The 27,547-nt window shown below is 38.3% G+C and overlaps 1 protein-coding gene across 2 annotated transcripts; it reads right to left on the bottom strand.

Moving 5' to 3' along the window:
• Nucleotides 1-890: 890 nt before the first annotated feature.
• On the bottom strand, nucleotides 891-26,295 carry CSE1L (chromosome segregation 1 like). Of its 2 annotated transcripts, none has more exons than XM_050907320.1 (25): nucleotides 26,263-26,295; nucleotides 23,335-23,430; nucleotides 22,639-22,781; nucleotides 18,978-19,079; nucleotides 18,394-18,539; nucleotides 17,986-18,076; nucleotides 17,606-17,713; nucleotides 16,588-16,680; nucleotides 15,109-15,276; nucleotides 14,883-15,012; nucleotides 14,094-14,159; nucleotides 12,019-12,221; nucleotides 10,556-10,640; nucleotides 9,739-9,800; nucleotides 8,841-8,977; nucleotides 8,574-8,677; nucleotides 7,897-7,994; nucleotides 6,848-6,998; nucleotides 6,120-6,328; nucleotides 5,271-5,368; nucleotides 4,978-5,063; nucleotides 3,767-3,848; nucleotides 3,175-3,321; nucleotides 2,120-2,351; nucleotides 891-1,427 (listed from the first exon to the last, which is right to left on the bottom strand). In XM_050907320.1, exons 2-25 carry the CDS (start codon nucleotides 23,417-23,419, stop codon nucleotides 1,338-1,340), a joined length of 2,916 nt encoding a protein of 971 aa, XP_050763277.1. In that variant the 5' UTR covers nucleotides 23,420-23,430; nucleotides 26,263-26,295; the 3' UTR covers nucleotides 891-1,337. The 2 variants fall into 2 exon arrangements, with proteins under 2 accessions (XP_050763277.1, XP_050763278.1); XM_050907321.1 differs by lacking the exon at nucleotides 26,263-26,295 and adding an exon at nucleotides 25,490-25,532.
• Between the last annotated feature and the right edge of the window lie 1,252 nt (nucleotides 26,296-27,547).

Below are 27,547 nucleotides of genomic sequence, written 5' to 3'. Positions count from 1 at the left end.
ATAGTTTAAATCCATTGTCTAACAAGCAACTAATTTTTTTATATATTAACAGATATGGCCAGCATGCACTCTCACATGGCAGCCACAGACACTAAGGAAGAACCAAAAGACAGCTGATTCTGCCCTGTGTTTCACCCTCTGTAAATTCAGTAACTTTCTTGATACAACGCCCAGCTTCAACAGGCATTCTAACTACAAAAAACCAGTCCTGATTCAAGTCATCTGCAGAATTTCTGTGGACAAGTAACTAAAAAAAAAATCTGTCATGTACGACATTGCTTAATATCACATAAGTCTGAGATGTCACTCTTAGTCAGGAGTTTTTCAGTCTCTATAATTAGATGTATTTATATCCCAGTGCTCTAAAAGCCTATGGTCTAGCAGCTTGGTGCCCAGGCCATCTGAGAACACAGTAAGGCTCAGGCATTTAACTAGTCACTGAAACAGCCATAACTACAAGGTAAACTGATGCACTTAGAATTCAAGGCTACCAAACCTAATCAGTATATTTATGAGGAGACAGGGGGAACGTCCGAGTTAAGTTTAACTCTAAGATCACTGCTTCAGTTTTAATACATCACTAAAAATCCACTTGGAGACTGATATCCACTCTAAGAGGGTATATTACTTGTTTTTACTGCACTATACTGACATGTCTTGTTCAAAGAGAAGGGGTGCACCTGTTGATGAATATCAAGAGTGGTAACAGCTTTGGATCTTCTGCCAAAGTTTTAGATTTGCTCTGTATGATCCTACAATGTATTTAAACTATTACTTGAGATAAAGAAAAATCCTCACAGTCCCACTAGTTTATATTCTATCCTAAGTTTAAAACATTATCTTTTTTTAAACCAACTACATTCTTCTAAAACAGTAAGCGCACAGTGACAGGCATTTTAAACAAGTACTTCTTATTTATTCACAATTTAGATAAAGTTTAAGGAAAGACAAAAGAAATACAAAGGACAACATCAAAATGAAAAGGAATTTTAGTGACCGAAGTGAGTTTCTACAGCCAGTGCTCACCATACATTTCAAAATGTTATCCAAACACTGCAGATGCAGATTTCAAATAAATCCCATAACAAACCGCTATGACTATTCCCTTTGAAATTAAACTGGGAATGGAAGTTAGCCACCTTTTATCTATGAGTACACAAACCACCAAATTCTTTCAGCTTCTGCTTAAAGCCACATTTATCTTTTACAAGATGGATTCTGCAATACATTTTCAAGTAGCATTTTTCATTTTGTCTGAGCTCTGCTATAAAAAAAGTCAGTGTCAACCTTCTGTATAACAAAACAGCTTTTGATCTTGCTTGTGGAATATATGCAATTCAGAGCAGTGTCACACTTGCAGCTTGGAGGTATCCTTGGAGATACTGCAACGCTTCTGCATTCAGACTAGTACTCAGCATTGATGGAACCTTAAAACATACAATAGAGCAGAAGTGTCAATGTGCGTATACATTAAACTACTGCTATATCCTGTTAATCACTGTGCCAACATATGGTACAAAGTCAAACGACATGCTGAGAGCAGCGGTTTTTCATTGTGAAAGCAGTTGCTGGAATTACAATTCCTGATGCTGACAGTTTTATGTACTACTTATCTGAATCAAATATGACAGAAGAGTAGAGAAAACCTTCAGTTATTAAAGCAGATATTTGGATGCAGCAAACATCAGATCTCTCAGGCAATCTTTACTTACCAAAACCTTGAAGAAAACAAAGGTGCTATGGGTTAAAATAGTTAACTGTAAACTTAAGTTGTTTAATTTAACATGAGTTGCCTGAAATTTCCTGAGTACATACCATTGAACTAGAGACAAGTATTAGTTATACACTGACAAGTAGATAAACTGTCATTTAAGAAATGGCACATTTAAGCTTATTGCTAAATTAAATAATGTGAAAATACGGCCTAAGGTTACTACGGAAAAAACCTTACAAAAGCTATACTCCATTAAAGAATAAAAGAGAGGAATACCTTGCATTCTGGTTATGACATACTTCATTTTGCTGATTATCAAACATTAGCAAAAGAGATCCATTATCAAAAAAGCATTTCTTCTCTGCAGAATTCGGCATTAGCATGCCATGTATAAAAGTCACCTACCCTGCCTGGGCACGCTGTAGACAGTTTGTGAAGAGACTGTGCCAGATGGATTCTAGGATTGTTCACCATTTGACCTACAGGATCGTGCTCTTTTTTTCCAGCAAAGGCTAGCTGAGAGAATGCAGTCTGATATCCTGGAGTATCTTCTATGTCAATGAAGTGTTCTTCATCAGGGATAGTGTCATCCTCAGGCAGTTCAAAGAGGCCAATGAGGGCCTGCAGCAAAGGAGTCCTATATGTAAAGAGGGGAGGATAAAATTGGAGTGCTTAAAATACATTAGGACAGGGTGTATTTTACAAGAATGTTCAAATTACTTGGAACCCTTTACAATTTAGCCCTTGCAGGTACTTGCTTAGCTACTGAAATTATAAGTGCCCAATCTAAGCTGGACTTGAAGAATTGTGGATCTGTGAATTTTACAGGCATATGTAGGTGCTCGTATTAAAGGCATGAACAATGTATTTATTTTTTTATCAGGTCAAATTGTCATGAAACATACCTAAGAAAAGCAATTCTTTTCCAGACTACACGTTTTCTCTAAGTGCATTAAAAAAAAAGTTCTAGTTCAGAGATCCAGTTGTTGTCATTAAATTCAGGCTATCTGACATCCTAGACTACTAGACTGGCTTACAATCTTCCTAGGTAGCTTTCCCCAAAATTCTACCAACAAGCTGAGATCTCTCTGTCAGGTTATAAGTATGCTCAGGTCTCCTGACCAGTAGAACAGCTATAAGTCAAAACTGGGCCTAGCTTTTCAGAAAGAATACAAGCTAAAAGAAAGTAGTGTATTTTGTGAAATGCAGTCCTAGCTAGCCCAATCAGTGCTATCTCCATCACAAAAATCTCAAACCAGTTCTGGCATCTGCTTTGAAAATACAGTTTTATTTGTTGAGAAAAGGAAGTGGTATGAAAAGCCTGAAACTCAGCCTCATAACAATAGCAGGCTGAAGAAATCATAATGGAGTTTATTTGAAGAATATATTTTGATGATAGCTCACATTTTCAAAAAATCAAACAGCCTCACTAACAGAACTTGAAGAAGTGTTCCACATACCACAGCTTGGTGTACTCAGTGTCCATCATAGGAGGACATTCTGTTAATATTTTTGTAATGCCAACAGCACAGATTTTCTTTTCAACTTGTCCAGACACTTTCTGGATTTCAGGAATTATAATTTTCTCCAAAACCATTCCAAACATCCTATTATGACATTAAAAGAAAAAGTTTTAGAAAGCCTTATCAGCCTTACGGTGACAAAAGAAAACCAGAAACAATATGAATCACTAAGAAAAAGAGAAAACCAGATAATTTGTTAAGATGCTGCCCTGTTGCATGGATGCCTAGTAGAAATTTGAGCATACAAACTTTTCACAAAGGGAAAAGTATAAAAACATCACTCTTTCCTTTTTATGACCTGCTTCGGAGATTAGTATCTTGAACTATCAACGAGGAACTGTGGGCAGCAAATCAGAAAAATTGCTAGACAAATAAATCAACCACATTAGAAGAAACATTTGGCTAGTCAAACTAGCGACAAATGCAGTTTGCAATTTTAGCTAAAGGAGACAACTATTTCCTACTTCAAAAGATAACAAAATTACACAGCAGTCTTAAATTTAAAAAAAAAAAAAAAAATCATACTAACTTTGGCTGTATGCTGTCAAATATTTCCTGCAGAGCTAATGCCCCATATTTTATGCAGTACAAGTTAATGAAGACTAGGAAACCTGTAACAAGAAAAAGGTCAAGTTAAAACTCAACATGAAAAAAAAAATAATAGCTTTAGAGTCAGCATAAAAATACATTCTAACAAGTTTTTCAAGGGGATAGAAACGCCATTCTTCATAAATGTTCAGTTTTAGTGAAGTACATTAACTTGCTACCTTGAAGTCTGCCTAAAAACTGCTGATCTTTTCACATACTGCAACACACTAAAACATGGCGGTAAGATAACTAAGACAAGATTCAGTCCTTTTTCCCCTTATAGCAGTTATAAAGCATTAGAAAAGCCATTTGCAAATTTTTCAGATCAAGGACCAAAAGAACTCTTCAATGCTTTTAGCGAAAAACTTCATGCAATGCAGTTTTTCAGATCAGTTGTGAATCCCTTTGCATGGCCTTTGTACCAGAGCACAGATGCAATCCATTAAAAGCACCGCTTAAATTTTGTTTGTGGAAGACCATTATAAGCAATCCTATCATTCTTGCTCCTATCAGGTGGCATTAACCAGATTTTATAGGATTAAGTAATAGACACTGTATAGTTTGTGTAATGATAGTATCATTAAAATAATTTAATCCGTATGACAATAATCTTCCTGTTATAGCAGGAATAACCAGAATATGTATTTCAATAATGTGTCACAGCTTTGCTAGTTTAACATAAAACCTTATCAATAACTTAAGTCATATTAAGGCAGAATGACACAAATGCATAGAATATTTAACAGTAATAACACACAACTATATGTAACAAAAGGAAGTGTGGTCAGTATCACTGTGTTGTGTGAGAGTGAAAGTTTGCTGGTATTAGTTGAAGATTAAACGGAGGCACTTTCAGATAAGTAATGATATCACACAGAGTAAGAAAGTAAGAGGAATACACAAGTCTTTTTCCTTATTTTAGTTCCATTCCTTCAGTTTTCATGAAATAAGTGTCACTCGCTGTGGCAACTGCCCTATATGCCACCCTTGATTACACAAATAATTTGAAGCAAGTCACTGATGTTAAGAGTCACTAGTATCCCTTCATCCGCAGAATCACAGGACATGATAGGATACTTATTCAGTACAGCTGCACGTTCTGAACTGTTGCCATCACTGGCGCTGAAGCTTTTCATACAGCAAGGAACTTACTTTTAATAAATTTTGTTGTTTTGGAATTTTGAAGTCTTTGGAATAGTAGAATGAAGATCTGTTTCCTGTACTGGTCAACTGATTCACTGGAAATTTAAAAGAATAGTTATTCCATTCATACGAGGATTTTACTAATGTCACTTCACAGAAAACATGTATAGAATTGTTCAAATCTATTTTACTGATAAATGTGACATTTTTCAGTTGTTAAACATTAACTATGAAGTGTACAAACATACAAATATTAAAGTCTACAGAAGTTAGTTTTGAATGTAGTTTCAACTCATACTCACGGAGGCATATGCTCTATAATACTGTTTAGAAGATAGAATCCTTGATGGTCATTAGCTTTAGAGGCAATCAACTTCTGGAACACACCTAACAATCCAGGCTGTAAGCAGAGCAAATATAAAACTCTATACAACAGTTCTTCACATGTGACCTACCAGAAAGTTGGCCCTTACCATCTAAGACATACAGCAAGGCAAAAGGTTGCATAACCTAAAACAGGATTCTGTTTCTGCAGTTAAGAGCAAGGAAGACAGATTTCTATCAGGACCAAGTGATGTTCCTTTGAGCGTTAAAGATTAACCTTGACCAAATGAACACCAAAGCCAATTTGAACACGCATGTCTGCTTCATCAATGGCATTGTCTAATCAAGTCTGACTATAGCAGATCATGCAACAGAAATAACAGAAGTATGCAGAATAAATCTCCCACTGAATTCACTAATCCTCAGATCTCCCAACATTTTGGCTCCTCCTCACTCACTCTTCTCAAGACTGTTCTGAACAGAACCCCTGAGAGTATTCCTGATCCACAGTGTTCAACATGAGGCAAATGAGACAGGAAAATTGTGGAAACTTACCGGCTTGCAAAACCTAAGTGCACGAATTTTACATCTTAATTGACAAAAGCATGACAGTCTAGGATTTATCTTATCCACATAATGGAAAAGCATTCAAAAAGCCTGTATTCGTAGTATTTTTTGTCTTTCTACATAAGCACCATTAACTTAAAGTACAAGCATAAATTCTGCATAAATCCAGCTATTCACTAAAAGAAAACGTTCCTCATAATTTTTAACCTTAAATCAACATGTCTAGAGGCATACACTGTGACTAAATCAATCCAACTTACAATTTTGTCAGCAGCAGCACTTGCTATTGTATTGGCACCCCGCTCTAAATAAGCCTGCAGGAGTCGGACCAAAGGAGGAATGTTTCCTGTCCTTTCCCATAATACTGGCTGAAGTAGATGAGGAAACAATGCCATATAGGATGATGGGATTTCATTTTTATGCATTTCTAGAAGTAGGGACATCACTTGAAACACATATGGAATGAACTCTAGAAAAGAAATGACGACATTTACAAATTCAGCAAATATGGTCGCTGTCAATTCCTAGGAACGACATATCTATTGATTGAACCTACAATTTTATGATATTTACACAGAGATTCCAACAAATAAAACCCTGGAGAAATGTATAACTTCCCAAATTTTATGATTCCAAAAGTTTGCAAGCATTGTATGTATACAATTTCTATTTCCTCCATTTGTTAATGTTTCAGAATATGGAAAACAAACTACTAGAAACAAGGCAATATAATTAAGAAGAATAATAAGAGGCTTCGGAGTAGTGATTGTTAGATATGTTAAAAACACAGCTTGTTTTAAAAATAAGTTAATACAGTTGATGTACCCTATGGCACAACCCAGACACTTCCTAAAAGTGTTTATTAGGACTGTGAACATGCTGCGTTCTCACTTGAATTTCCTGCGTTACAGGAAAACTGCCATGAGGTAAATCATAGCAACCAATCATAGTAGAGAGAGAGCACAAGCACTTACTGATTTTAATTTACCTTGCACATCATTCTGTAGTATCTCAGTGAACACCATAAACAAAGCCTCTTCAAAGCTTCCAACTGCATCAGGGTTTGCTTTGCATGTTATCCTTATCGACAAGCATATCGATTCAAACATGTAATGGTTAAAGTGAGGTTTGCTTGGATTCTAAAAACAAGTTATAAACAGATAAATAAATGCAAACTTGCAGCCAAGTCACTTATTTAGCAAAATATATTTTTTATTTCAACTGAAGTCTAAAGTAGCAATTGGGAATAAGGATACTTATGACTTATTTATTAATATGCTAATGAAATTAATTCCATAGATAAAAGCAAACATAAAAACCTTTAAAGCAGAAAGAAGGGGTGTTTCTTATAAATATTTTAAAGACAAGTGTTTTTCAGAAGCTCTACATGAACTAGCAAGCAGTTAAAGCATCACAAAACAAAAACTGGAAAAAAATTATTTTTCAATCCTGTGTCTAGTCAATGCTTTATTGAACACTTCTTATACTCTGCAGCTAAGTTTAAACTATACATAGTAGAAGTTTTTTGGATAGTTGATGAAGGTATTCTAAAGCATTCCCTAATGTCAATATTCAAGAGTATTAAGCCCAGCCTGAACAAAAAACTAAGAGAATTTTACCCACCAAAAGCAGGAGGGTAATTTATTTAATTTAATCCCACATTTCAGTGCCTAAATTTAGTATTAGCCTCAGAAGCTTCACGGACAAAGAATAAAGGAGTTGTGAGAAAAACAGACTATTGTAATGGTGGCCTCTGCACAAGCAAACATCTATACTAGAACAAACTAGTATTACAAAAAGATTTCATATGCTGTTTCCAAATGTCAGATGAGAGCAGGGGAGAATGATTTGAAAGTACGTCCAAAAAGGAAGACAGTACTTCACTGGAAGGCTGTTTTAACTTATTTTACTCAGAAAATATTGAACAATTTACAGTATTCTAACAGAACACAAACAACAAGGTATACATGAATCTTTAGAAAGACTGCTCTACAAGGTAAAAAGTGAACATTTTGCTCAGATAGCCTGTTTCTTTACCTTACTGACAGCCAGCAGTTTCTGTGTAAGCTGTGTAATGACAGAAGGGATGTATGGAATTATGGATTCCTGTAGCAGAGAAAAACTCCTCATGATGGCTGCAAATAAATTGAAAGTATTACCTTCTGGAGACAAACATACACCTCTGTCATCCATCATATGCCTAAATCCTTTACCTTTTACTATTAAATCGGATCCCAAGGAATTAGGTACAGTAAGAAAGAGCACCTGCTGCAAGAGCAATCAATCTATAATCATGACAAAGGATAAAGCAAAGCCTCATTACCCCATTCTATAGACAGAGCACAGAAGATTAAGCAACTTTGCAAAGACCATCATTTATCTTGGGCAAGTCTCAAATCTTGGCATACTACTAGCCATAACCCACTCAGATCTCCTACTGACACTGCTCAGGTAGCTGTTCTGACTACAAAGACTACCATTTGAGAAATAATTTGTCACAATACCATTATGTTTAGTGTTTCTCTTTGGTACCATAAATTTAGTCAAAGATGACTTAATATAGCCTGGTTAATAACTGCAGGCTACGCATACATCTTCAGCATGTCTGCATAAATTAAGTTTTTCAAACAAAAATTTCAGTAGCCTGTAACAATAAGCCTTTACCTCAAGTTAACAAAGTTACTCTTATATTGCAGAACTCATAAAGTATTTACCTTTCATAATGTATTCATTTTCAGATGAGCCAGGAAGTGTCAGAGCTTTAAAAAGGTTTGTTAATAGTACTTCTACAAATGGTGCCATTTCTGCAGCTGTAATGCTGTTAAGTAAAACACAGCTCTTTAACGATGAAAGATATTCACAAACTTCAAGCACTTTACAATATTGTAATACTAAGAAATAAAAGATCCCATACAGATATTTCTCATCCTTAATGGACAAAACCTACGTAGCAATGAATTTATTTCTGCTTGAAAACTTACAGGGTAGTATTATTTGTCCCCCTCATGGTAAATAGTCTTTCAAGAGCATGGGCTGCGTAAGTATGGACCACAATACTTTCTGCTTGAAGATGATTGATTAAGAGAGGAATAGATACCAACAGTTGTTCTTTAGGTACCTACAAAAATATAGCAAAAAATTATACATACGTTACATAAAAATACAGATGGTTCAACACTAGAGCATAACCACTCTGAGCTCATCGGCTACAAACTGAAAGCTTGGCAGAGGAAGAAGTCTTAGAAGGCTCCTCCAGTTGCTAAATCACACCTTGACAACCAAGAGGTACCTGTTTCTGTCATCGCCTGCATATTTCCCCCAAACATTAATGTTACATTTGATTGTCAGTAAGTGCATATATTCCTAATGTATATTTCTTTTTCCATTTTACTTTGTCTTAATGGGCAATTAAAAAAATATCAAGATTTTAAAAAATCACAGATATTTCATAAGAGATGAATAAAGGTAACCTAAAATTTAGAAATAATACTCAATGTATTTTCTTCCTGCATCTCACAAATCAGAAAAGGTAAAGGACAAAGTTGCTGTACTGTCTTTAACAACTACTGCAATGATACGAGCAATCAAGTATATTTAGACTAACGTTCACTTGAAAAAGTCTGAGTGTGTCACAGAACTAAACATGCTAAGACGTTCAGTGCTACCACAGCATACGGATAGCATACAGACTACATGTTAATTGGATATTTGTAACAATATCATTTACTTTCAAAACTAAAAATTCAGCATGAAGTGTTATATATGACTATCAAACACCTGTTGAGTTAACACATGGCCAAGTAAGATAAATTAGGCTTGGCAAGTATAAAGTAACAAACTACAATATGTTTTTACCAGAAGAGTAAAAGAAAAACTTACTTGGTTTCTAAAAATCATGATATATTTGATACCATCTGCTTTTAGCACTGGGAATTCATTCACTGCAACAGAAAAATATGCAAATTTTGTTGATACTTTTCATATAAATGTGATTACTGAACATATATAGAGGTGACATTAAGTCATGATTTTTCCCCTCAAAAATAATACACACAATGTTTTTCTACTTTGCTTAGTTTCTGCATTTCTGCATGGGCACTGTTAGACAGAATATCAGTTTTAGGTATGAATCACACCCTAGTACCATTAAGTGTACAGTCCAACTCTTCCACATGAAATTTCCCCTTCTGGCTCCGATTTTAACAGCCTCCAATTACAAATTCCAAGACAACCGACTACGTTCCAAATATCATAAGATAATTGCTGAAGCATAAAATAAATTATGTGGCTTAAATCTAGACATCCGTAATCTAATCAATATGGGCTGACAGAGGCTACGACCTAGCCTTCAGTATTTTAACTTCTCAGGGTTTTGTATAGCACAGAAGTTTGCCATAAGGTCTCAGATACAGAAATCAAATTACTTTGATTCAACAAGTTTAAGCATGTAGCTGATAGCAACCATGTGTGTACATGCTCTGATCTTGCAGATAGCATGTGGTAATCCACCTTTGTTTAAAAGCTCATTCATTGCTGGCCAAACAAATTTGAATTACTTCCCGTGTGCCAGGTGTTAACAGTCTTCTGTCTGAGATTATGCTGATACTTGAGCGCTTGAGCCTTAAGAAACAATGGTCACTGTCAAGGTTGTAGATATATCACAAAAAATGCCATATCAAAATTAACATTAACTTACCACTAGCAGACTTTAAGTCAGGTTGAATGTGATTCACAAAGAATTCTGTCAGATTAACAAGTTCATTGGCTTGTGTTATTCCATGCTAGAAAAACAAAAACCAAACCAACTCTGTTTTTAGATGTTGACATTCAGCTAGTTTTCTTACTCATTTTTACGTGCTTTTAATAAAAGGAATCTAAAGCATGCATACACGTGATGACATTGTTGAAATTGCATCTTTAGCAGAGCCATCCAATTTCTTTTTCTTAATGTTTTTAGTGTCCAGGTTTCAGCTGTAGCACTATTGAGGTTCAAAGTTACCAGCTCTGAGTTGAGGAATAATAGCACGTAACACAGTAATAATCAACCAAAATTTTAGATAGAAAATACCAGCATCTTACCAACTTGAAACTTTTTTTGTGATAGGCCTTTTAAAAAGGAAAAGTTTAGGACTCAAACTCCAATTCTGAATTAGAGCAGCAAAATAATGACTACTTAGTTTTCTCTTATGAAAAATGCAGCTAATTTTTAAAGCAGGATTTTCAGATGGATATTTATCCATCAAGTCTTCTAAGTGATGTTATCCCGTATTTGCCACTAAATAGCACAGAAAGAGAAAGATGTACAACTTAGCAGTTTTCTAATTGCTAGAAGACTCCGGTTCACATTACGCATCACTATTATTAGCAATTGCTGTGCAGTAGTACACAACTAGAGTTTCAGGAAAAGACTGAGAACCTTCAGCAAAATTGCATAAAGATGCTGTACAACATGTTTTAATATTCTTGCCTCAAATCTGTCTTATAAAGCCACTGATATTTGAACTGTAATAACATTTAAAATATTTATTAGTAAATTGAAATCTGTTCTGTAGGACATTTGATACAACGCTACTGTTTCCAAATCCAGTTTAGCTCAGGTGGGGCTTTTCAATGTATCCAGCCTATTAATTGCTTTCTCCCAAACAAGTAATGAGATCCATTTCCAGCCATCATTAGCATTCACATGCCATTTCCAAATCATAAACACTCAAATAACAGGAAACATTAGGAAATATAATGACAAGAACTCTAAGAGTCACTTAAATTCCTTCTAGTCTGCTTAACACTTCTGATCATCTTCTGTAAAGCTAGATTTGGCCTTCCATGGCTTACAAACTCTGGCTCAGTATCACTTAAAAGCTCAGATATTCTAGACCCAAGCTAATTTTGTTTCTTTGTATGGCTGCTTCACACATGCTAATAAGACCTGCCAAATGGTCACGCATGGTTGTTGACTTTGCCCAATCTATCTGAAGATTAGATACCACCAAATTACCAACTGTGATAGGATTATAATGGACAACTTTTAATCTCATCAACATTAAACTACTACAAATACGATTACTCCCATTCCGAAGCAGCATAAAATGAATTGCAGTCCTTGTGTACACTATAATATTTGAATGCATATGGATTAAAATGAATAGAACGTAAAAGTACCTTCTGTGTTTGAGCTTTGGATGCCAAAGACGTAACAAGGTAAATAGCTGCATCTTTGTGCTTCCAGTTAACAGATGGATTCTTTGCATATTCTTGCAGCATAGAATTAACATATCCAGAAAAAATCCCTGTCACAGGTCCTTCAAAAAATTTGCACAAGCCTCTGACTAGATCACAAGCTGCTCTGCGCCTGGTGTCAATATCTGCATGAGAACCAAAGATTCTTTGGATATGAGAAAGTATACAGCTTTTCACATTAATAAACATAGTAATAATAAAAAAGTAACATACAGCTTCTCCAGTTACAGCCACATCTTATGTTAATTATTGCAATCCTTCACACTGATGCATAAGAACACATTTAAGTCTTCTACTTACTGTCATAATAGGGACTATTTGTACAACAAAGAGGAATGGACACCTACCAATATCGCATGCGTGTTCACAGGTTTTACTGCCCTCTAAAGAAAGTTTCAGTAAGCATGCAGGGGGAGGCTTTTTACTACCTTGACAATTATGCACCCAAATGTACTGGGTCTGGTTGGGATGGAGTTAATTTTCTTCATAGCAGCCCATATGATGCTGTGTTCTGTACTGGTGACTAAAACTCTTGATAATACCCCAGCGTTTTGGCTGTTGCTGAAGAGTGCTTGCACAGTGTCAAGGCTTTCTCTTTTTCCTGCTCTGCCTTCCCAGCAAGTAGGCTTGGGGTGGGCAAGAAGTTGGGAGGGGACACAACCTGGATAGCTGATCCAAACTGACCAAAGGGATATTCCATGCCATATAACATCATGCTCAGCAATAAAAACTGAGGGGAGAGGGTTTTTGGAGAGGTAGCCATTGCTCAGGGACAGGCTGGGCATCAGTCTACTTGTGAGAGGTGGTGAGTCATTGACTTCCCCCTCCTCCTCTTTTCTTCCTCTTTCTTTCACTTAAACTGTCTTTATCTCTATCCAGGAGTCTTCTCACTTTTACTCTTCCTGTTCTCTCCCTCATCCCATTGCAGCAGGGTGGGAAGCGAGCAAGCTGCTGTGTGGTGCTTAGCTGCTGGCCCACCACACCGAATTAGCATGTGTTTGGGGGGCGGGGAATATCTGTAAAAGTTCCTTGTTTCAAGAAAGGGAAAAAAAAAAAAAATCAGCTGGCATTTAATACAATATACTAACAGAAGGGACAGAAGGAAAATAAAGCAAGTCAATTTAAATGCAATAGAGGACGTTTCTAAAGTAGTCTCTGAAGAACACAAATACTTCTTGCCGCAATTCTCTTAAAAGCAGAAGTAGCTAACAAATAAAAGCTTCACAAATACCTAAAATGCAGCCAATCCTGGATAAGAATAATAAGCTTGAAAAAAGTTCAAAAACATTTTCCTCCAATTTTGTCCTCCACTGCAAGCGTACACTAATTTCTTAAATCTATTATGAAGTGTCGTTAATCTAAAAGCGTCAGTCACTAAACTGTTAGTGGCACAGAACAGCATATACAGAATTGTCATACAGATCTAGATTTGGTTCATTGGTGCTCTGACCTGGCTGAAGACCAGACAGCTACAATCAGAAAATCAAGTAGCTCTGTTAGCACAGCACTGTGTTTTCAGGATGCTTACTGTATTGGTTTGAACACAGTGCTGGTGTACAAGGGCTGGCGTCCAGCTGGCTTGATCACAGATTTGTATGCAACACCAGTGAGAATTTCAGTTTAAACATGATAGACTACTAAATACAGGCACAGTCTCTCCATGTTATTTAAAACTCTACACATAGGAACTAAATACACAACTGTGGCTACTATTCAGCCTTGACTTAAAGGCTATATTTGCTGAAATGAGAATGTGTGCAGTGCAGGAGACATACCAATCCAATTAAGGAAAAAACCCTATAAAAACATTGTTCAAAACAAAAAGACACTGTGACGGGCACATCGTGACAGTAGTCTTGATCAAAAACTGCATAAAATCTGTTGGAGGGAAACCTTCCCAATTTCAAAAATAAGTTATGAAAGCTTCAGTAAATTGCTTCAGCTCTTTAGAGCTATATTTAAAGATCAAGTATTCTTAGCATAAATCTGTGGATTACCAGATCCTTCCAAATCCCTTCTTATATATTCTTCAGAATTATCTTCAAATGCTTCTTCATCAGCCGCTGAAAATATAAAATACATAGGAGCTTATATACTGAGGTCTCCGGTTTTTATGGTAAAAAGGTGTATTATTATCAACTTGCTATTTTTTCTAAGTACTTTTCTATAACATTAATAGAAATTAATCAGAAATATCCAGACAGACTAGCCTGTTTAGCTTGCTCCTGTCCCACAACTTAGTCTTTCATACTCATGAACTGATGTATTCCTGATTTAAAAAAAAAAAAAAAAACCAACAACAAGGTAAGACATATTCAACACTAAGTGTATTTAAAGAGGCTTCCAGAATCATAGACTTAAGAGAGAGAAGCTTCTTATCACTGCAATACATCTTCACTGCATTTTAGATACTAGGATCAATATGAGCTCATCAAAACTTGGAGAAATAGACCTTACAATTTAGTAGGCCTGATAACCATGCCTATTTAGACTCCTTGAATTATTCTGATACTCACTTTAAGCATGAAAAGCTATTGGTGGCACATGACCTAGACTTCCTATACTTTTCAATTTGAGATCCCAGTAAGACAGAAAAATTATTAGATACATTCATACAATTCCACAAAGCCCATAGGACAGCAATCTGTTGTAGAAACTTGGTTTTGAATCTAGTTCTAAAGTACACAAGAAGTAATCCTCAATTCTTAGTCCAGCAAAGCAACATATCATTATAATTACAGTTACATTTTATCGTGTCTTTGAAAACTTCAGTCTCAAAAAGTTACCTCTAAATTCCATATTGGGAACAATAACTTTTTCACAGATGCTTGTCAATGTATTCTGGTCTTCAAACAGATGCTTGTAATGTGGTCTCTCACAAACTGAGGCCAGAAACTGGATCGCATTACTGACCAGCTAGAACACCACAAACAGAACACATACAGTTCTAGCATGACTGACCAATTTATAATTCATTATTAAACTTGACAAGATCAGTTTATAACAACTTACCAAGTCATATTTCACTTCCTGGCCTGTTGTGACTAACAGATTCCAGATTGCTGTTACAAAACGTGGCAGGTAGGGCTGGAATTCTTCATCATATTTTTGAGCATATAAAGCAGCATTATCACAAATTTGTGATTTCAAGAGCTCCAGTAATCCAGCTTCCTCTTCATCCTCACATAAAACAAAACTAAGAACCTAAACATCCAAACTTCAGCACTACTTAAATATTAAAAGTATCAACATATTTGAAGGAAATATTTACACTATTATTTTACCATGCTCCAAATAGGTGACAGAAATCCCTCTCACATCCCTAGAATTACTGTATTTTGCTGATTTGTACTGGAACTGCACTGCAAGTTAAGTCATACCTACATTTCAAATGAAAGTAGTACGCACTTTAAATCATTTAGACCTGATAAAGTTTGACATAAAATTAATTTACAAATGTAACAGGAAAAAGACAACACAAGGCATTGAAAAAATATGCTTAGAAGACATCGTATCTTGCTACTTTAAACTGGAATAGTTGTAAAAGTAGTTCCCTCCCCTTCCCCATACCAGCACAGATGCTTGTGGAACCACAAAGCAAAGTGAATTGGGAAATTGAGCTGGAATTAAAAAAAACCCCAACCAAACACTACCCCAGTTCCATCTCCCTCTCTCCTCCCAATCTCCACCTTTCAGTTTTAATGCTTATCACTTCCTGACTCAGTTCAGCACACAGCTGCCTGAATGTCTGTGCTAGGCAATAGCCCACAGGCACAAGAGAAGAGAAAAGAGCAGCAAAGCTTCTTTTAGCAGCAGTGTTAGCCTAAAACAACTGTGAAACTATAGCACAGGAGACACTTAATATGCCTCCCTATGTATTGTAAAGAAATTTCTAGAGTTGCTTTGGCTCCATCATGTGGCAAACTATTGTACTGTATTTGGAAGACATCAGCATTTAAAATGCAGAAAGCATGCACAAAATTAATTTGAGCTTTGATGACTTGGTATCATCTTTCACCTGTGAAACTACTAATTCTTGTAATTAGACAAAGACACCAAATGCTAAACTAAAGTACTTAGGGATGTCATGCCGTCTATGTTCAACTGTTTCAAGTTCTTTAAGATACCCTGTTTTCTAAAATATAGTGCATGAACCAGCTGAAAGGTGTAGAAAACCTGAGCACTGTGACTCTCTAATGATCAGGTTACTACAGCAGATGTCCTTGAAAGAATCTACTCATTGATGAGTATCTGTAATTTGATTTCTGTGCACACCTGGGTATACCTGTAACTGAGATATAACTTCAAGAACTGGACTTCAAATCTCTTAGACAACGGGGCAACTTCTCTTAAACCCCATTTCCTTATAGTCATTCTACTCCTTTGTTTACCCAACAAAGAAAACATTGCATTGTTCAGAGTTAGACCTAAGTTCTCAGTCAACCCTCTCCACTACACAGAGGCAAACCAGGAGGTTTACACAGTACTTACGTCAGTCTGCAAAAGTTTATTATCTAAAGTTAAAAGACTATGAAAATTTGTCATCCATGTTTCCATGTTATCTTCAAAAAACTCGGGAAGATCCTGTGAAGGAAAAGCATAAATCTACATTTTAACTTCTGACTGCACTGCTTAGATACATAGTACTTAGAATGCAGGAATGTTATCCACCTTATAATCTACTGGGGGACAACAAAGTGTGGAAAACAATCTTCCAAACAAAACACTACCCCCTCCTCCTCCCAAACGAAAATCCTCCAGACAGAGGCTTTGGAATCCAGTATTTGCAAATAAACTAGTTGCTTACACCCTATACAGCCTACAGTTTTATAAAGAACCTACCTTATTGCCTCTTACTCTCAGAACAAGAAAGCACAAGCCTCCCTTTTTAACTCCAGCTTGCTCTTTTGCCCAAAATGGAAGAACAGCCCAAGCAATCAAGGCATGATCATCACACTTCACAGACTTACATCTGTGTTGAGACACTAAATATGTCACCTCAGCAAAGTAGATCTTTACCATTTTTCTTACAGTGCGTTTATTTAATAACTTTAGAAATTTAGATCTGACTTCAAAACAAAAAACCCAACACTGCTACCGGAATTACTTGCTACTATAGTGCTATAGAGCTACTAGTTTTAACTGCCTTTCATCTACATGACTGAGTTCATGTCAGTACAGACATATTTATAAAGGAGCACAGTGAGTACAAACTCAGGCATTTGACTTCCATCTTTCACAGCGCATACTCGGAGAGCTACCCATACAACACCTCCTTGCTATGACATGAGCTTAGACTCTCTTGAACTTTTGTTTAGATAGGGCCAAGCTAACATGTTAATTAACCCCATCCTTACTGTGCCTTTACTCCAGCGTTGATGCAGACTGTCAACTTTTATTTTTGCGATAAAACATGGCCTTAAAGGCTGCCTCAAATGGATCCTATAAATAAGAGCATAACAGCTTTGTGAGATCAAAGCAGAACTATTAGAAGAACAAGGAGATTCACCTGAAAATTTAAACTGTAGAACAGCTTCGCAATTAGAATGAGAGAAGAAAAGAGAACCTTCAAAGCACTAGCATCATTTGCATGTGTGCTGCAAAGTTCAATAGTTGCCTAGAAAAAGACATAAGATTCAGTCAAGTAACACACACACACAAACCACATTGACAAGAGGTATTGAAAAATGTTGCTTTTTTTTTTTAAAAACAGAAATTACAGTTCCTTTTCCTCCCCTTATCAATCCTGTCAGGTCTCACTTCATGACTTTAGTTTGAACCTCATTAACAGTTTCAAAGCAACTATTCTTAAGTTTTCCTTTTACAGGCGTTCACAACAAGCAATTCAGAATGTTAAACTTGTTTTAGAAATGATTCAACAAGAAATACCTTAAAGAGATTTGTCAAGGGCAAAGCAAAGGCATCAAGGACAAGTTTGATCTCTGTCCATAATTCATTTGACTTAAATTCATGGCGGTACCTGACAAGTGAAAGAGAAATACACAAAAAATAGAACAGTCTTCACATTTATTACCAAATTAACTTGCATACAATTAATTTTTTGTGCTGAATCTTGAAACAAATACTGTCAAGTAAACAAGAACTAAACAACATAGTTCAAGACCATGCAAGGTGTACAATTTGACAACCACTTAAAGTCTTATTAAAAAGTCAATAAGTATAAGTAGAAGCCACAACTGTAGATTTTGTACATCTACAAAATTAAGTCTAACGGTAAAAATTTAGAGTTGAACAGCAATTTTACAATCCATATACTAACTCCCTTATTTCCAATACCTTTTAAATAAAGAGTGAGCAGTGCGAAGGACCCCATTAATGACGTGGAAGTCTCCACTTTGAAAGCGATTCACCATTTCGGTCAGTAAGTCTGGCCATTTCTGAGGAAAGTCTTCCCGACCAATAATACTAATAGCATCACTTAACTGGAAAGGAAACATAACCATTACATGATATCATAGCAGGCTCCTCGTTACAAAAAACACAGCAGTCGTGCCAGATGTTGCAAATATCTGAGAAAATGCTTGTTATTCTTGTCAGATTCAAAAATCATTGGGTTAAATATCTACTACTTTTCACCACAAATAAATCTCATTTTAAATTCAATGTTTACACACAGTCTGACTTTCTAGAATTACTATATTTAACTGCCTAATGCTAGAACTTAGCTATAAGACTATACAGTAATTGCCTTAAAAAAAAAATAAAGTAGGTAGAAGTAGCTATAACAATATACTCCAAGTTATTTGGATTGGGATGACCTCATTGGTAAGGGAACTGAGCTCTGCCAATAACCAGAGCCTCTAGACATGCTTAAAATATTCCAAAAGTCTCATGGACGCAACCAGGAATTCACATATTACCTGCTTTTGAATTTGTTCTGGGCTGCTAAGCATCAAGGGCACTATGTTGGCTTTAATGGCTATCCTGTCTGATTCACATATTTTGTTTGGTTCATCCTCAACCTAAAATTAAAACAACAATTAAGTCATGGGCATATCGGTATACTCTAGGCAACAAGCGAATATCAGCATTTCAGAAACCAATTGCTTATACTGATTTATGTAACTATTACATTGTTAAAGAAACTAAGAAGATCTGTTAAAGATATTGCCTACAATGAATCTATAACAGTAGTACCTGAAAAACGCTGAAAGAAATTACAACTTTCTGTAAAACTTTGAACGATATTTTTCTCCTTTGCTGACGGTGACTTTTCAAATCAGCAACTCAGCAGTAGTAAGGGTGGGTGCATATGCCAACAACATACGTAAGTTTAACCAATAGCCTCCTTTTCCACCACACCAAATCACATCTCTGTACTCACTTCTGCCAACCTCAAAGGTTTATTTTGTGCAAGCTGCCTCAAGCCATACTTTCTAGAAACTGTACATGAAGATGCAGGTTACACAATCAAAACCATAACATTGACTTTAAGAGTTATCCAATCAGTTCAAAACATTAATCAGTTCAAAGTTCAGTCAGTCAGTAGTGCCAAGTGGCAGTAAATTGCAAAGTTTCTGCTAAAGAAATAAAATAAGGAGGCTCGTCACCAACCAGTGACAGCAGTGATAGTCACATCGTCTGTGATGACAGCACCGCAGTTCAGAAACCTAGAAATTATCCAGCACTTAAAAGAGGTAAGCACCTCCAGAGAGTAACTGAATGATCTTAAGATGCCCTAAACCAGATGGCACTACTACCCTCTTTCTCATCTCCCTTTCACCATCTTCCCATAAACTTAAAAAAAAGTAGCAATTTCAAAATTTCAAGTTATACTTAGCTATAACACCAGTCACAAGCAGTGTTCCCCAGGGCTCAGTATTGGGGCCAGTTCTGTTTAATATCTTCGTCAATGATCTGGACGAGCGGATCGAGTACACCCTCAGTAAGTTTGCAGACAACACCAAGTTGGGCAGGAGTGTTGATCTGCTTGAGGGTAGGAAGGCTCTACAGAGGGATCTGGACAGGCTGGGTCGATGGGCCGAGGCCAATTGTATGAGGTTCAACAAGGCTAAGTGCCAGGTCCTGCACTTGGGTCACAACAGGCTTGGGGAAGAGTGGCTGGAAAGCTGCCCGGCGGAAAAGGACCTGGGGGTGTTGGTTGACAACCGGCTGAATATGACCCAGCGGCGTGCCCAGGTGGCCAAGAAGGCCATTAGCATCCTGGCTTGTATCAGCAATAGTGTGGCCAGCAGGACTAGGGAAGCGATTGTCCCCCTGTACTCAGTGCTGGTGAGGCCGTACCTTGAATACTGTGTTCAGTTTTGGGCCCCTCACTACAAGAAAGACATTGAGGTGCTGGAGCGTGTCCAAAGAAGAGCAACGAAGCTGGTGAAGGGTCGAGAGCACAAGTCTTATGAGGAGCAGCTGAGGGAACTGGGGTTGTTTAGTCTGGAGACAAGGAGGCTGAGGGGAGACCTTATTGTGCTCTACAACTACCTAAAAGGAGGTTGCAGCAAGGTGGGTGTCGGTCTCTTCTCCCAAGTAACAAGTGATAGGACAAGAGGAAATCGCCTCAAGTTGTGCCAGGGGAGGTTTAGGTTGGATATTAGGAAAAGCTTCTTCACTGAAAGGGTTGTCAAGCATTGGAACAGGCTGCCCAGGGAAGCAGTCTGTTCTGGAGGTACTATTTCTGAAGGTATTTAAAAGACGTGTAGATGTGGCACTTAGGGACATGGTTTAGTGGTGGACTTGGCAGTGTTCGGTTAACGGTTGCACTCGATGATCTTAAAGGTCCTTTCCAACCTAAATGATTCTATGATCCTATAAACAAGCAGTTACAAAAAAAAGCCACAGAGAACTTGCTTTTCCTCTTCTATCACATTGCACTGAATCAGAAGAATGTACACAATCATTATATACACATTAAAAAACACAAAAAGAAGATGACCTTTAAAATCTAAGCTTTACAAGTTTATATGATGTGAAAGGCAGCAATAACTGCACTAGGCAAGCGCCAAGTAGGGAGGCAGAACTCACTGCTATGCATTTAGATAAATGAGGACAGAGGTGGTGGAGAGATCAGCAACAGCAAAACCTATTATGGAGTTATTAATGAGATTTTTCAAATAAATGAGACCTTTTAACAAGACATGAGAGGCCAAAAGATGAGTATTCTGTACATACTTTAAAAATAAATTCAAAAAGCAAACTTTTCCCTCACGCCAGAAGTGCCCTGTACATCTGGCTCTCCAGGCTCTACCAAATCAAAGTCCTTGAATAGGCAAAACCCTTTTACTTCCACTGAGCTTTGCATCAGTCAAGTTCAAGGCTGCTAAATTAAATCATGTGATCTAGGTAAGCTAGCCTTATGGCTGTATTTTACATTCATACAGCTGCTCTTGAAATGAAAGCTTCAACTTTGGACAAAACAATGTGCTTGAAGCCACACAGCAATAACAGCCCACTGGATGCACATAGCATCTCCACCTACTCCAAAACAAAATCTCATCCTGAATTACATCAGCAATCCATAAAAAGGAAGCCACTTACAAATTTTTCCATAACAGAACATTATTTCTACTTACAATATACTACAGATAAAGATGCAATTTGGGAGAAATGACTGAGAATACAGTTTACAGAAACAAAGGTCTAGAAATTTTATGCCAGACTGAATGTGCTGATCTTATCAAACATAACCAGATGTAGGACTGTATAGCTTCTTAATATTAGTATGAGGGGGAGGGGAGAAATCACATGCAAATTTGTAAATAGGTACCAGCTAAGATATAATGATGAAATACTTACCAGTTTCCCTGTAGTGAAGCAACATTATACAGTTGATATTTTTCAGATACAAACAGTACTTTCAGTGAAACAAAGTATAAACAGTATCAATTAAAATCTCTCACTGCTGAAGGAGTTGAGCTCTCAAATGTAATACTTTCTACCATAACTTAGATTTCATGAATGCTGAAAGCTCTGAATCAAAAATGTTTCTGACCTCTTCAAAACAAAGGATAAAATGGGATTAAATGGTAATACTTCTATCTGATGTCTACAAATACTTCCAAGTGTTAAACTGGCAAGGCCACTAAAATAAACTGCCCCACACTATTCTGTGCCCCAGAAGCATTTACATGAAAGAGAAGCTAGTATCATCACTTTCAGCTGCAGTGCTGGCTTGAAACGTTTGTAACACCATGACAATAGATACAGGCCAAATTAGCCAGCTCATGTGTATAGACACTTCACAATCACTTCAGTTTAAATAACATTACTGTTAGTTAAACGAGCTTTAAATATTGTGCTTCTGCAAAAAAAAGCATATAATATTAGAGAAAATTATTTGTTCATCATTTTATCACCCAGCTCTAGTTCTTTTTAATAGAATGGACTCCAATGGTCCAGGTTTTAGTCCCTCATCAGTAAATTACACCTTGTGTTTGTTCTCTGAATAATCTATTTTCTTTCACAGAGTACAGACATACACACATTCTTCAAGGTTACTGTAGAATATCTTATTGTACCTTAAAAGGACTATTAAATCTTAGCACAACTACTCACTAGGATACCTACAATTCTCCAGTTCCTTTTAATATAATTCTTGAACGTTACAGATGCACAAACTTTGATGACATTTTCCTGTGATTTCTCCAGCAGCGTTAAGAGTAACAACGGATAATTCTGGCTTCCTTCAACTGACTCAAGAAACTTTTCCGCTGTAAGAGAATATACTAAGGTTAGCAAAAGCTGAACTGATTTTTCTAATGGGAGTCCTATGATTCCTCAAGTGTCTATTTAAAATTATCAACACGTGAACACTTCCCCAGAGTTTCACAAGAACAGAAATACAGAACAAATCTGATAAAAGGTACTGTAGCTTCTTTACTACTAAGCCCTTTAACACTTCTGCTATTAACAAAAGCTCTCAGTTCAAAGCAGGATGTGGAAATATTGCCCCCTCACTGTTTTTAAAAGCCATAACCTGCTAGAAGTAAATCCTGGTTTATTGTGAAGAGCAGCACTGTTTTAAATAACAACAGTAAAAAAAAAAAAATCAGGAATACAGGAAAACAAAATGATAAAAAGCAAACAAAATAAATTTATATTTATATCCATCCTACCTTAGTTTTTTGGGTTTTTTGTTTTAAAAGGATACTGAGAACTTCTGCAAAGAGGTTATTGCATAAACATCCACTGAAGTTTGCTATACACAGTCAGAAGAGCCAAAAAGAAACTAAACTTTTTTGGTCACTTAAGAGCATCACTTACCAGGACGCCTTATAGCAGGATCTGGATCTAGAGTTTTCTTCAGATACTCAGTTAAAGTCTGTAAATTGGCATCACTCAGCTCCATTTTGGCAGACCCTAAAACCCACAAGTAGTTTTGTTATAAATACAGATCAGAAAATCTATCCTATAAGCTACACATATGTACAACTAGATTCCACAGAAGACACACATCAGCTCTTTTTGACTATACCTCATAAAGCATGGTCCTATCTTATACGTCTCATCCAATAAAACAACAGCTAGTGTGCACCAAGCACAAAACAGAAAACATTCCATTTCTTCAACTACATGTAACTGTTATTGTCTGGTTTACTGAAACCAAACCTAGAACAGGATCACACATCCAGCAAACCATGAACCAGATACAGCCAAAAGATGATCTCTTGCCCTTTCAGGACAACAGGAGTTTGTTTTTGCTTTTGAGAACTACTGTCAGCCCCAGAAACCTGTTCCTGGTTGAAAAAGCTGAATAGTCCTGCCCTACATAATTGTAAATAGAACAATTCAAAGCGTATTGGAGAGTCAAGGCTTGTTTAAAATTAAATACTCATTATCAAAGAAAACTCTTAACAGAAAATTAATTTTTTATAAAGAGACAAAAGACTGTGCAAAGCCAGAGGGTTTGTCCACCCTGTAAAATTAACTTAGATTAGGGTGGGAGTTAATTTAAACTGCAATACTTGTTACGGAATAACTCTGTGCAATAAGTCTAAATTACTCCTCTCTAGTAATCCTCCCACACACATTCTCATACTTACCACAGTGATATATTAACTTCACAGCTTTAATTGGAATAATTAAAATTACAGTAACGCTAAAACAGCAGCAAAACATGCTTTAATGAATATGTTGTTGCTCACGATATCATCATCAATTCTGCCCATCTTTCTTACCACCACCAGCACAGTTCACTCACTACAGAAGTAACGAGGAAGCAAAGATTTCAATTTCTTCTCTGGAGTTTCTAATTAGTAAGATAGACTGAAATTTGTCTGTCCCACTTTGGATTTGTTTTATGTTAATTATCAGTGCAATAAATATAGTTTCTATTTAAGCAGGCTTGCAAAGGCGGTGAGTTTTAATGACACAATTTTTATTTTAACTGTGGCATCTATATCACTAAAAGACACAGTAACAGTATCCCCTTGAATTAAATTAATGTTAATGAGTAACTGAGATCCCAACATACTTTGCAAAAAGTAAAAATCCACCTAAAGAGTCCCGCCTCCCATGTTTCACTCCTCTTCCCTTTTGGGGGTTTACTTGTCTGTATTCTTGTTCACCAATTCCCATCAACCAACAAAATCCCAATAAAGTACAGCATAAGCAAACAGCACGAATAATAGCTGGCTCATCTGTTCTACAAAATGGCCTCATGCATCATTACTATAATGTTGAAACTAATACTTAAATCTTTCATAATTAAAAAAATATAAATTATCTGCTCCAGGGAAGTTTGTAAGGCTGAGGTGCAAACCCATGCAGAAATCATTTATGAAGACTAAACTTGACTCAAATGGGAAACCAAACTGAAAGAGGAGATAACAATCCTGAATGGCCTTTTACAAATACCTCACATACATATGTAATATAGGGGCCCATGTAAAAAACACACACCTCAAGCTGACTGCGAGTTTATTTTGAAGGCCAAACGCAAAGATTTGAATCCATTACTCAATCCCTCATACAAAACAATAAATATTTTCACCTGCTACCTACTTACTCTTATTTCCTTCTCTTCCTCTAGCTATTAATTTTTTTTTGTTTTCCACTACAAAAAAATTGGTGGTACTTGCTAGAGTGATACGATGCTTTTTGCTGTGTTGTGACATATACCTCCTGAAAAGGCCACAGAAAATGAGAATATTTTCAGACCACCTCTTCAGAAGAAAACCCATAAAGTGTGCTTAACGCATTAACTACTTCAGTCAAATTGACAGACCACTTATGGAACAAACAAACAAACAAGGGCTGTCCTCCAAGCCTTACACTGTGAAGAACTTCAGGTAACTCTGTTCCTGCATTCACTCACCACAGCACTTACCAAACACCATCTACATGCCTAAGGATGTTTATGGCCCAGATTTTATGGGAAAGATTATCTTTACACCATACCCAGGATCTTTACACTCACTTTCCACTTCACCAAACCGCAGGGGTCGGGAGACAAGCACCAACTGGCCACGGGACCAGGAGCGAGGACCCATCACAAGCCCCCCGACTGCCCGCTCACGCCGTTTCCCTACGGACCAAATGGCGAGGCCACCCGTGACGCGGGGCGCCCGGGAGCCCTTCAGCAGGGACGGGGAGAGGGGCCCTCCAGGCCCGGCCACCAGCGGGGCTGTCCCCACTCTTGCTACTCCACGGGGGCGGCCCAGCCCCCTCCCGCCACCTCAGCCCAGCACACCCCGGCGCTTCCCCGGTCCCGTCCCATCCCCGCCGCCAGACTGCGCCTCCCCAGCGACGGCGCTCACGCTGCCTCATGTAGCGGCGGCCCGACTCGGCTGCGGCCCCTGCAAGGCGGGCCCAGGGGCAGGCCTGCCCACCCCCGCCGGGCCGGACCGGGCCAGGGGCAGCGCGGGCTGGCGGCCGCGGCGGGGTAGCCCCGAACGGCACCGACCGCCCTCAGACTAACTTGCTCCCCTCCCCCTCCCCGCCACCTCCAGACTGGCAGCAGCGGAAGCCAATGAAAGGAGCACACTGCTTAGCCCCAGAAGCAGCGGGCCAATCGCGAGCTGCGGGAGGCGGGCCGAAGCACCCCAGCATGGTGAGCTGCGCCTCTCGCTGCGCCGCGGGCCCAGCGCCCGAGCCTAGCGCGGAGCGGCGGCCGGCTGCGGGCCATGCGGGCCGCCGGGCTGTGGGGCCACCCCACCGCCAGCATCGCCGGGCGGCGCGGCCCAACCTCACCTGGCGACTCCCCCCGGCGGCGGCGGCAGCAGCGGCGGCTCCGAAAGCTCCGGCTGCGCTTCACATTCAAACTGCGGTGAGAGGGCGCGGCGGCGGCACCGTGACCGCATCACGCAGGGCGGCGACACCGTTCGGCCGCCGGGCCAATCAGCGGCCTCTCCTTCCCCGACGCGCTCCGCTCTGAGCCAATCCTTGCCGCGCTCCCCACGGCGGCGGCCGACCAATGGCTAGGCTCTTCCCACAAGGCCCCGGGGCGTCTCTCGGAGGGTCCGGGGCGCCGCGGGAACCTGGCCCGCGCGGCGGCGCCGGCCCGGGCCGGGCCTGGGGGGGGCTCGGGTGCCCGCGGCGGGGGCGAGCCGCTCCTGAGGGACGCGGCGGGCAGAGGCCGGGCCGGGGGGACGGGGAGGCGGCCCAGCGCGCAGCCGGTCGGGGCTGGGGGCGGGCGTGGGCCGCGGGGCCCCAGAGGGCAGAAAGTGGGGGGCGGGGGGGTGGCGGCCGAAGGGCAGGAGCCCTTTTATTCGTTAAAAAAGGGGACAGTCCCACTGAGGAAAAGAGCAGGGAGAAGGCACGGAGTGGTGTGTTTAAAATAATAAACCCCAACCAAAACCAACAACAGAAAACAAAACCCCTAAAAGTGAAAGCCCCATAGTTTTCGTCAGTGATCTGTTCTCATGTTGAACAGAGCAGGCTGTAGGTTCACCAGCTTTCTAATAACCTACATGAAAAAAAACCCAGCAACACTTCTTAAAACTTTATTGATTTACCACTTGATTAAAGCATGGAATATTATAACAGTATTATACATAGTATCTTCATGTAGAAAACTTTACATAGTTTTTCATATATAATTCTGGTATTCTCTCAAAAATGTATACATCCATTGGGCAAGGAATGCTCTTCTTTAAATTATTGATATTAAATGCACTTAATATGGAAATCTTCAAAAAACTTAGGCATTTTAAATATGTGAAAACATACATTTTACACAGAAATAACATTAAAGGTGCTGAACAAACTGAATTTACATATTAAAGGGAGCTACACTTTTGACAGAAAAAGCTAGTTCTACTTCAGACTAAAACTTACTATTTTTAATCTTTCTCATTCTTAATAATTACACTGAGCTAAAATTTGGGGGGTGTTCACTTGTATTAGTGGACATTGTTTTAGATTGTTCTGTTTACAGTTTGGAAAGTGAGATACGAGACATGGATAACAAACCGCTGTAAAAACAAGATTTTCTTGTATTGTAAGACACAACAGAATCAACATGAAAGGGAGTTTT

This window comes from Gymnogyps californianus, chromosome 17, assembly GCF_018139145.2.
Source record: "Gymnogyps californianus isolate 813 chromosome 17, ASM1813914v2, whole genome shotgun sequence".
Classification (NCBI taxonomy): Eukaryota; Metazoa; Chordata; class Aves; order Accipitriformes; family Cathartidae; genus Gymnogyps; species Gymnogyps californianus.
The sequence above is the reverse complement of the archived record's forward strand: the minus strand, read 5'-3'. Positions and strand labels throughout refer to the sequence as shown.

Coding starts and splice junctions, on each gene's coding strand:
- CSE1L (XM_050907320.1), bottom strand. CDS start 23,419: ATGGAGCTGAGTGATGCCAATTTACAGACTTTAACTGAGTATCTGAAG. Junction 19,080..22,638: donor TTAAAAGGAACTGGAGAATT/GTAGGTATCCTA, acceptor TTTTAATTTTAG/GTTGAGGATGAACCAAACAA. Junction 18,540..18,977: donor CAGAACAAATTCAAAAGCAG/GTAATATGTGAA, acceptor TTTCCTTTCCAG/TTAAGTGATGCTATTAGTAT.